General features: G+C 43.7%; 1 protein-coding gene across 2 annotated transcripts in view; it reads right to left on the bottom strand.

Annotated features, from left to right (window-relative positions):
• Positions 1 to 347: 347 nt before the first annotated feature.
• Positions 348 to 11,456, bottom strand: part of EIF2A (eukaryotic translation initiation factor 2A) — a 62,328-nt gene continuing 51,219 nt past the window's right edge. For both annotated transcript variants that reach the window (XM_040349154.1, XM_040349155.1), the window contains exons 11-14: positions 9,422 to 9,532; positions 8,736 to 8,852; positions 3,901 to 3,966; positions 348 to 850 (exon numbers count right to left, since the gene is read on the bottom strand). In XM_040349154.1, the coding sequence (XP_040205088.1) occupies positions 785 to 850; positions 3,901 to 3,966; positions 8,736 to 8,852; positions 9,422 to 9,532 (360 nt within the window). In that variant the 3' untranslated portion in view covers positions 348 to 784. The remainder of the gene's footprint in view (positions 851 to 3,900; positions 3,967 to 8,735; positions 8,853 to 9,421; positions 9,533 to 11,456) is intronic.

Genomic DNA, 11,456 nt, shown 5'->3' with positions numbered 1-11,456 from the left:
CCCTCTCCATCCACGGTGAGGGGACCAGGAAGTGAAGCGCTCCGGCTTCACTGCCCGGTTCCCTACGGCGCATGCGCAAGTCGCGCTGCGCCCGCCAATTGGCTCCCGCTGTGTGCTGGGAGCCGAGTGTTCCCAGCACACAACGGGGGACGGACAAGATGTCAGAAAAAAAACGTCTTTTGCCCGTGACTTGTGGCCGGAAGTGGGTGCAAATACCTGTCTTTAGACAGGTATCTGCACCCCCCTGAAGGGTGTCAAATGTGACACCGGAGGGGGGGAGGGTGCCGATCAGCGCGACTTCACTTTAGGGTGGAGATCCGCTTTAATTAGGGGTTTTACACAACATGCCAGGATGACACAGCATATCTTTATTTACTTCTAGCTTTAACGTGTTGAACATGTTTGGAGTTTGATTTGTCTTGATATATACGTTTTTCCTCTTGATAGATCACCTCCATCACTCTCATTTCTTCCCAATTCTTCAGTCAGGTACGTTTGAAGACAATGATTTAAAAAAAAAGTATGTACCATGGAAAAAGCTAGATAAACCTTAAACAAATTACGGTAAATGATTGTGCAAGTACGTAACTTAAGAAGCATACATTGCACAATCTCTAGTTTTTGGCTTTTCTGTATTGTAATGAATACAATAAAAGTATTAAACAGACATTTAAACCTTTATGTCCAAGTACAAAATACTGCTGTTCAATCAGAAACCTAACTTCTCTCCATCATGAAGCCTTAGCGGCCATACAGAATTGTTCATAATGATTCCTAGGTGCATTCACTCGCCAAGCTCTAAATCTTCTATTTCCTTTAGAAGTGCTTCCTCTTTTTGGATTTTCTCAAGCTGCAAAAAAAAAAAATGTAACAGCAAGTTATTTTATCGACAACTTAAAGTGTTTCTAAAGCTTAACATTTTTTACTTAATGAATTCCCGGAATAAAGGTAGAAAAAATGTTTAGGTATTAGTATAGCCCCCCAATACTTACTTCACCTCACTCGTTCCTGTGCCCCTCTGAAGGAGCTCTCCCCATTCTCACAGGCTTTGCTGTGGCATTACTTACTGATTGTACTAGATTAGGAAAGCCACACACCTGTCTATATAAGACCTTACAGTGCATGTCAGAGCAAATGAGAACCATGAGGTCAACTGAACTGCCTGAAGAGCTCAGAGACAGAATTGTGGCAAGGCACAGATCTGGGCAAGGTTACATGGAAGACGTTTTGGATGACCTGAACCCTTCCTAGAGATGGCCGTCCGGCCAATCTGTGTTTTTCTGTCAATATGGGGTGCTGTGTGTACATCAATGAGGAAAAAAAATTACTTAAATGATTTTAGCAAATGACTGCAATATAACAAAGAGTGAAAAATTTAAGGGGGTCCGAATACTTTCCGTACCCACTGTACACTTTAAAACTGTTTTGAACATAGAAATAGCTAGACTAACTGAAAATGTTAAAGGAAGAAATGGTGGTGTGCTTTCATTGAGTAAACCGTTGTTACTGGAACATTTCCCAGAATGTACTTATAGACACAACTTTCATATTTTCGTTACTCCATTTTGCATACAGATTCTAATTGCTCCCTCTAGTGTCCAAAAAATAAATAAATCAGGATTTAAAGTAGAAACCCCAAAATTGATTTGTCATTGGTTTCCTTTTGGTCTGTTCAATTGTTTTAGAAGCATTTTAAATCTGTTCTGTAAATGCAAACCAATTCCTGTTAATCCTGCCAGAAATCTAGTACTGTAACCTAAATAACTGGTTAAACTCAGGCAGCGTTATTATCAGCCTTGTCCAGTTGGCCTCTGAACTACAGGAACCCCCCTATTCCGCCCTGTTATGGAGGTGAGCAGATGGAATGTGTTCTGTAGTCCTAACAAGACCTGTCCGAGTGTGATAATACTGCTTCTTCACTGTTACGGCATGGTGAGCATTGTAACCCTACAATGGGTTGAAAACTTAAGCCTATGGTCACTGCTGTCTCAGCTAAAAAGACACTGGGGTTGATTTACCAAAGGCAAATCCACTTTGCACTACAAGTGCACTTTGAAATGCAGTCACTTTAGATCTAAGCGGAAGATCTGAAACGAGGGAAAGCTCTGCTGATTTTATCATCCAATCATGTACAAGCAAAAATGCTGTTTTTTTTCCCTTGCATGCCCCCCTCAGATCTACAGCGACTGCACTCCCAGGTGCACTTGTAGTGCAAAGTGGATTTGCCTTTAGTAAATCAGCCCCACAGTTCTTTGATCTTTAATCTAAAATTCAATTATGTATGGGAACCTTTACTATACACAAGCAAACAAGAATAAAGAAAATCCAAAACACACAATGCATACAAGCAGGACATTGTACGTTGGCTGCTTTAGGACCACTAGGGGGCTGGCGCCCGCACCACAACGCCGGAGCAGATGCGCGGGGCCGTGATGTCCAACGGCCACCAGCGAATGCTCCTGAGAGAGAAAGAACGGGCAGCGATATCTCTCCTCCTCCTCCTCCTCCAGGTCACTACACTGCCCCCCACAGTTAGAAAAACTTTAACCCCTTGATCGCCCCCTAGTGTTAACCCCTTCCTTGCCAGTGACATTTATACAGTAATCAGTGGCTTTTTTTTTTTTTTTTAGCTCTGATCGCTGTATAAATGTCAATGGTCCCAAAAGTGTCAAATCCGATCTCTCTTTCTCAGTCCCGCTAAAAATTGCTGATCACCACCATTACTAGTAAAAAAAAAAAAAAAAAGAATAATAAAAATGCCATAAATCTATCCCCTATTTTGTAGATGTTATAACCAATCAATATACGCTTATTGCGACTTTTTAACCAAAAATATGTAGAAGAATACATATCTGTCTAAACTGATGAAGAAATTTGTTTTTTATTTTTTTTATTTGGGGGGGGATATTCTAGCAAAAAGTAATATATGTTTTTTCCCCCAAAATTTACGTTTTTTTTTTATAATGCAACAAACAAAAATCCACAGAGGTGATCAAATACCAACAAAAGAAAGCTCTATTTGTGGGGGAAAAAAGGACCTAAATTTTGTAAGTGTACAACGTCACACGACTACGCAATTGTCAGTTAAAGCGACGCAGTGCTGTATCGCAAAAAAATGGCCTTATCATTAAGGGGGCAAATCCTTTGGATTCCTTAAGTGGTTAAAAGCGGCGTTCCACAGAAAAAAGTCAGCAGCTACAAATACTGCAGCTGCTGACTTTTAAAATAAGGACACTTATTTGTCCAGGGCGCCTGCGATGTCCTCACACGAAGCCGACCCGTCCCTCGGCTTCCGGGTTGAGGCACCGGCATCTTCAGGAAGATGATTAGGAAGCAAAGCCTTGCGGCTTCACAGCCTGGTTCCCTACTGCGCTTGCGCAAGTCACACTGCGTGTCCTGACTGGTCCCTGCAGTCTTCTGGGACCTGTGTGTCTCCAGGAGGGGCCGGACATGGCGTAGATCACTGCAGATTCTGCGGCGATCTATCGCCAGAAGTGGGAGCAAATACCTGCATTAGACATGCATCTCTTCCCCCCTCCCCTCTAAAAGGTGCCAAACGTGACACCAGGGGGGGGGGGGGGAGGAACTGGATAAGCGGAAGTCCCTTTTTTGGGTGGAACTACGCTTTAAGGCCAGAAACACATTACTGAAATTGATAAGCTTTCTGCCTGAAAAGGTAGTAAGCACATAAGTGTGCTCATTGCGATTTCTGTAAAGTACAATGCAAAATGTAATCCTCATTTATAAAAAAATAAATAAAAATTATTTGAACAACCAACTCAAAAATAATGGAATTCTTCACAGCAACATGTGTTTACCTGCCACCACATTATAAAAGCCCTTTATCAGAACACTCAAGCACAAAATCCATTTAGTATTTAACAACAAAGAGTGCATTACCTGGTTCTTTTCTAATGTCTTGCCAGAAGCCTGGAGCTCTTTCAGTTGTTCAATTGCTTTCAGTTTCTGTGAAACAATAAACATATTGATACATGAATCTTATGGATAGCATCTGAAAACTTTGCAGTCTTAGATATTGGAAGAAAAAATCAATAGCACCGCCTACTGGAAGTTTGCAGGTAATGCAGAGCATACACAACATGAATACAAAGTCAAAGGGTACAGCTGTCTAAACGTTTGCATTCCATTTACAGAAAGATCAAGTAGTAGGTCATTACAAGTATGGCTTGATAATAAGCCCCGAGCATAAAGTACATGTTCACGCCTCTAACCTCCCCCCAGGTCCTGTATGTACCTCCACCAAGTGCTGCTGCCCATGCCCTAACACCAACATCCCATGCAGGGCATGCAGACTGGCATTAGATTTTTATTGGCTAGGCTGAAAAAAGTCCAGGAGGCCACAGCTGTCAAGTATGGACCACTTTCTTGTAAATATGAACTTGTGCTAGAATGCTCATCTACAGTATATCCCAAACTATTCTGTCCCCCCCCAATTGTGAATAGAAAAAAAATTCCACACAGACCAACATACACACAGGAACCTGTGTTAGATTTTATTGCCATCTGTGCAGATTTCTTTCTGAATTCCTGTCCTGGTGATCACACAGGAGTGTGTTATATGTCTAGGGGTTAAAGTACAGGAAGAAATTCCTCTCTCTCAGGTTCCAGGGCTCATCTCTTGTGCCCAAAGCCATTGTTTGGGAAGAGGCTGGTGTGCTCTTTACAGAAAGTGTGGATTTTTTAAAAAAAATCCTGGAGTTGGGTTTTAAAAGGATAAATATATACAAGATGCTAAAATCTTATGTACCCAACCCCTATCATACATATAAATACATTAACCTTATAACACAACATTCATAATGTTTAGGGCCAAAACAACTAATCGATTAATCGACAACTAATTGATTATTGAATTGAGGGGGGAATTTGTGGGACTTCCCCCCCTCAATTCAATATGTCAGGGATGGAGACACATGAAGTTACCCCTCATTGCCTCATATAAAGTCCCAATTTTTAATCCCCCTTCTCTCCAACTAATTGATTATGAAAATTGTAATCAATTAATTTCATAATCGATTAATCGGCCAGTAACATAATGGGGTTAAAAAAACTAAAATTGGCCTTTTATAGTACAAAAAAGCAAATCGCTACTGTAAATATTACTTTCACTGTTCCACAGCACCCAAGAGGCCCATGGTAGCTCTGGAGGAGATGCAGAGATCCACAGCTCAGGTGGGAGAATCTGTCCACAGGACAACCATTAGTCATGGATTCCACAAATCTGGCCTTTATGAGAGAGTGGGAAGAAGAAAGCCATTGTTGAAAGCCATAAGAAGTCCCGTTTGCAAGAAGGCACGCTCTGGTCAGATGAGACCAAAATTTAACTTTTTGGCCTAAAAGCAAAACACTGTGTGGAGGAAAACGAAAACACTGCACATCACCCTGAACAAACCATCACCACCGTGAAACATGGTGGTGGCAGCATCATGTTGTGGGGATGCTTTTCTTCGGCAGGGACAGGGAAGCTGGTCAGAGTTGATGGGAAGATAGATGGAGCCATATACAGGGCAATCTTAAGCCTGGTACACACAAAGGTTTTTTTTTTGGTGCAACCCAGCTGGTTACACACACAAAAAATAAATAAAATACTGTGCCTCTGGTCAGCGATCTCCCCTGCTGAGCTGTTTTTGTTCTGACAGGGGAACGCCCATTGGCTGAGAGCGCTTATCAAGTGTCGGTCGGCTACTGGTTTTCCAGTTTCTGTCGGACAGACCAACATACACACAGGCCGAATGTCAGACTTTTTAATTTTTTTTTACCTGTGTGTATGGGGGTTTGGAAGAAAACCTGTTTGAGTCTGAAAAAAGACTTGTGTCTGGGGCGGAGGATAATTTTCCAGTAGGACAACAACCCTAAATATACAGCCAGAGCTTTAATGGAATGGTTTAGATCAAAGCATATTCATGTGTTAGGAGATATACAACAGAATGATGTAGCGCAACTTACAAAAATGACCACAGTATAATAAAAGCGCAAACAATTGTGAATAGAAAAAAAATCACACACACACACACATTTAGAGGGCAGTCTGAGAGTTAGTTTTCTCAGACTGTATGATTTTTTCCAAATTTGGACCTCTGTTCCAGCCATGGCTGTACTGTGAGTGACTAGTATTGTTGTATGGGGTGTCGTTACCACCCCAGGCCAAGGGTGGTAGCAGTCAGGTCAAGATGTTTTGGGTGTTCCCCTTCGGTAGCCAATCAGTGGGGGTTGGTCATCCCGCTGTGCATGCTGGGGAGGAGTACTTAAGGGACAGAAGCCATTAGCCAGGGGTCATCGATCCTGGGTCTGTCGTCCCACCACCTCCCCGTATGGCCCTCCTGCCCGGGGGTGCCTGTTCAAGTCTTCCTGGCTCCAGGACCACATTGGTCCGGGGTTGTGATCTACTAAGTAGGCCCGGTAGTCAGACTGGGTCTACGTTCGCAGAGTGGTCCTGTGCTGTCCGTCCTGGAGGGAGGAAGCCACTTGATGAAGAACCTATCTTGGAGAGCACCGAGCACGAGGCTGGTATCTCAGGAGAGGCCTTGAACTTCATCGAAGGATGCACCATTACTGAAAGGCTGAATGATGGTCGCCTGTCAGTTCCAAGTTCACAAGAAGTTAATCGGGAGAGATCTGGGTGCTTAATCCTGTGCTGAGAGAATTTTGGACCGAACATGCCTCCATCTGTGAAAAGGTCTGTGTCAGAGACATTACCAAATTTTCCATGCGCCATCCTGGCTGCTAGGCTAGTGAGAGAGGCCTATCAAGGTACGCAATAACCGATCTGGCTAGAGTGGCGATGAAAGCTGTGTTGCTAGAATCAGGATTGCTTCACTTAATACCACCCCCCAGCACACATATTATTTAATCCCCCATTGTATCCTTGCCTAACGGCACACTGTCATATTTACAATTTTGCAGCCACGGGTGTCAGTCATCACTGTGCCCACTGAGGGCAGACCGAGACGGTTTGAGCCTGCCCACTTAGGACCGCCCCACTCCTTAGATGTGCAGCAGGAAGGAAGCGGAGTGGGCGCTCCCGGGCGGCACGGGGGGGGGGGGGGGAGAGAAGACGGCACGGGGGGGGGGGAGAAGACGGCACGGGGGGGAGGAGAGAGAAGACGGCGGGGGGGGGAAGAGAAGATGGCAGGGGGGGGGAAGAGAAGATGGCACGGGGGGGGGGAGAGGAGAGAAGACGGCACGGGGGGGGGGGGGAACAGAAGACGGCACGGGGGGGGGGGGACAGAAGACGGCACGGGGGGGGGACAGAAGACGGCACGGGGGGGGGGACAGAAGACGGCACGGGGGGGGGGGACAGAAGACGGCACGGGGGGGGGGAAACAGAAGACGGCACGGGGGGAAACAGAAGACGGCACGGGGGGGAAACAGAAGACGGCACGGGGGGGGACAGAAGACGGCACGGGGGGGGGACAGAAGACGGCACGGGGGGGGGGGACAGAAGACGGCACGGGGGGGACAGAAGACGGCACGGGGTGGGACAGGAGACAGCACGGGGGGGGGGCAGGAGACAGCACGGGGGGGGGCAGGAGACAGCACGGGGGGGGGCAGGAGACAGCACGGGGGGACAGAAGCATCGGAGCATTCCCCCCCCCCCCCCCCCCCGAGTACAAGTATTTGGGAAATGCTCGGTATCGGGACATCCCTAGTAATTACTTCCTCTACAATGTTTGTGAGCATGCTCAATTCCCCAGAATTTTAGAGAACTGGGATTCTTTTTATGAACTATTTTAAAATGTTTGGATACATTATGGCTGATGTCACCACTTTTAATAGTATTGACATGTTCTGCTATTCATACATGTAGGGGTCTGGAGGTCCATCCCACATACTGGAGCCCACATCCACACTCCAACATGTGTACACGCTATAAAATCTTAATAGAATATTTTCTGTGAGTGCTAGCAGCAATAAACTTGTTTTTCGACATTCTTTTTCGAATTTTGGCATTCCACACATCTGCCAAATGTGTGGAATCCCGACAGAAAAGAAAATAATTTGTTTTCCTTTCTCTTTGGGGAATCTACCACTACTGGTGCAATTTATTTCATAAGGCAGGAGCTTTTTTTATATATACATTTTGGAAATATAGGTAATTTAGGTCCCAGTATTTTATCCTTTAATAGAATACTCCAGTACTTTTTTTATAATTTTTTTAACTTGTTTATATTGTACATTATAATCCTATATTATTTTAAACTCATAATCCCGTGCCTTAAGAGTTTTGTTATTTGTGGCTAGAACCATGTTCCTATCAATACCCCCCACGTTCTCCTTTTCTCCGAATATAAAACTTGCATCATACCCCTTTTGAATAAATCGATTTACCAAAACCTGAGTGTATACGGTAATCATTGACTCAAACAATTCCTCCTCAACCTAATGGTTGATTGCAGCATGGTATTATATATATATATATATATAATAAAAAAAACTTGCTACCCGCTTGTCTTCAGCTTAAAGAAAAATGTGAACAGTCATTACAGAAGTCTGTCTGAGATGACCTCACCATTTCTTCACCTTGTGGACAAAGCCAACACTCATCATAAGAGCTGTGAGTATTAGAAGCTCCGTCCATGTGAATAATGTGCTGTCACCATGGAAATCCTAGTATTGCATTTAAAACACAAAGGGACATGGGCAACACCTTTTTTAACAAACCTGTACTTCAAGAAAAGCAGAAATTAAAAATGCCATTGCACATACGACCACACCTTTTTGAGATTCTTGATCTTTTTGTCAGTTTCTGGGTCTCCTGTTGTCATAGTGTCTGGAGCAATATTCTGATTACTCTGCAAAACTTGCTCAGCAGGTTCATCTGCTTTGTTCTCCTAAAAAAGTACACAATCCCACAAATTAATGTACATTCTAGTGCCTGTTTAAACGGTTTTATAGTTCTTTACGATATGAAAAGGAAGACAATCTCCGATATACTCCTTAGTGTCTTACGTATGTGTTCAATATGGTCCACAGGACACATTTTCAAACACCTTGTAATATATAACGTTACATCAGAAAAATACATTTTACAGAAAGCAGATGTAATCAAATCCAACGTGGCCACAAAATATTGGCTTAAGACCTAGTAATTTCATTACATGTAAAGACCATGGGGCACATTTAGTCTGGTAAAGAGTCTATCAATAGTAACTAATCTGTATTCCTCTCTTGGTGATGCAAATCGGCTGCTCTGGGAAGTCACTAAATAAGCTTGCATGTCTCCCATGTTTGTTATCGATCAGCAAAAACTAGACTAAATGTAAAGACAACGTTGCAGTTTTGTGAAGATGGCGTTTTACTTGGAGGCAATGTAACTATATCCAAATGAACCCTTTAGATCATGAGTCAAATTTGGTACTGGCTGCACAGGACTACCCTGTATGACGAAAGTATGCAATACCTGTTTGGTGGCTTTCTTCGCCTCTCTCTTCTTTTGGTTTTTCAGAGCTGTTTTTGACATGGGTTTCTCAGTGGACAGAGGCTTCGAACTTTGAGGAGGCTCATCTTCATGCTGTGCAAGAAATATAAATACAATAAAAAATACATAGTTTCCTCCTTGACTGAAAAATTTGCTTATATGCAGACGACGCGCTACTATACCTGGCCTACTCTACCACATCTCTTCGGAAAGGCATTACATACGACTGAACACTTTGGTCAGTTCTCTGGCCTAAAAATTAATTGGGAGTAATCTCAAATATTGCCTATGGATAGTTTCCCCTCTCCCTAGCTACAGGCGCAGTTACCACTCCAGCGAGTGAACACTATCAAATACCTTGGAGTATTGGTGAACACCGGCTGACTATATATCCCTGAACATAGAACTTTTCTTCGATCTCATCAAGTCTAAAACCCAGGTATGGGCGAGGCTGCCGCTCGGTGTATGGGGCCGCATTAATATTGTTAAAATTATATTACTTCCTAAAATATCGTATATACTTTGGCACACACCCGTATACTTACCCTTGAAATTTTTCAAGTCAACGGAGGCCATACTCAAGACATTTATTTGGGGTACCGAGAGTCCTTAAGAACCCAACTGACCTAGGTGGAACAGCCCTCCCTTACTTAAATCTTTATTACCCTGTCTCAACTGTACCACATAGATAAAACCGACAGACTCCGATTCCTCACACTTCTCTGTCTACGGTGGGTGCAACTAACCACTGATCCACCAGTGGGAATAACTCCAATTGAGACCACTGGTCCCTATTGTACCAATATAGGCGCGTATGGGACATTGACACTAAAACGCTAATGACCCCTAAACACAACAATTTTACCCCTTCATGGCACAATAGACTACTCTCAGAGTTTCTCTTGATCTCTGACACAGGGATATGATGCGAACATGGGATATATTATTTGCACCACATAATTTCCGATGGCACACTTAAAAACTTTGAGGACCTCCAAAATGAGTTTCTGCTGCCATATTCTATGCTTTTTAGATTATTCCAAATGTGTCACGCAGCTCAAGCTCAGTTTCCCCAGCCTTTGCCGCAATCTATACCCAATGTTCTCATGGCAGTGGTTAAGGGTGTGGACCCATGAAAGCTGATCTGATTTTTATGTCATGCTCCTAACCCCATCTACCACGCTAGCTTACATCCTTAAACCAAGATAGGAAAGAGGTGGGCCCGCTGGAGGATGAGGAGTGGAGTGAAGCACTTGACTCATGCAAGTCTGTCTCCCCCAAGCTCTCCGACAGGTTGACCCAGTTATACGTGGTGCACCGAGCATCTCTCACCCCCCTAAAAATCGCCCGCTTTAGACAACAGTCTTCTACCTCGTGCACAATGTGTAACCAAGCGACGGGCACATTCTTCCATCTACTTTGGGCGTGCCCGGTCCTCCAGGGTCTGTGGAAGCAGATTGTGGACTTCCTCCATGATAACATGGGATCCCCGTTGACCCTGGACCGCAAACAATGCACTTTGAAAAAAATAAAGTTGGTTTTGTGTGGACACTTGGGTCCAAAAAGGTTTGCCATCACTGCCCTAGTGTCTGACACTAAAGTTCCCATACTAGACTTCCAAGCATGTCAATCCCAAGCCCTGTCATGTGCCATTTCCACAGAAAATGTATTAGTGCCAATGAGACACACCCAGTCAAACAGGTAGGTAGGTAGGAAAAAAAATTAAATAAAAAAGTACCCCTACTTATCAGCATACAACAAAGAAATGCTAACAAAAGAATCATGCAATAAAGCTGAACACAAGGAAAACCGCTAAATGCACAAATTAAATGCACATAAAGGAAGCTGCTTTACTTGCAAAAATTATTTGTATTTCTGTCCACCCATATTTCTATGCTGCACAACCGACTGCCAATAAGCCCAAAGTAAATTAAAAGCTCTGTGACTATACAGTGAAAGGAGAAGCAGCAGACTGATGAGCTCATCTGTCACTCTGCTCTCTACTTCTATCAGCATG

This window comes from Rana temporaria, chromosome 4, assembly GCF_905171775.1.
Source record: "Rana temporaria chromosome 4, aRanTem1.1, whole genome shotgun sequence".
Classification (NCBI taxonomy): domain Eukaryota; kingdom Metazoa; phylum Chordata; class Amphibia; order Anura; family Ranidae; genus Rana; species Rana temporaria.
This window is presented reverse-complemented; position numbering and strand designations above follow the sequence as displayed.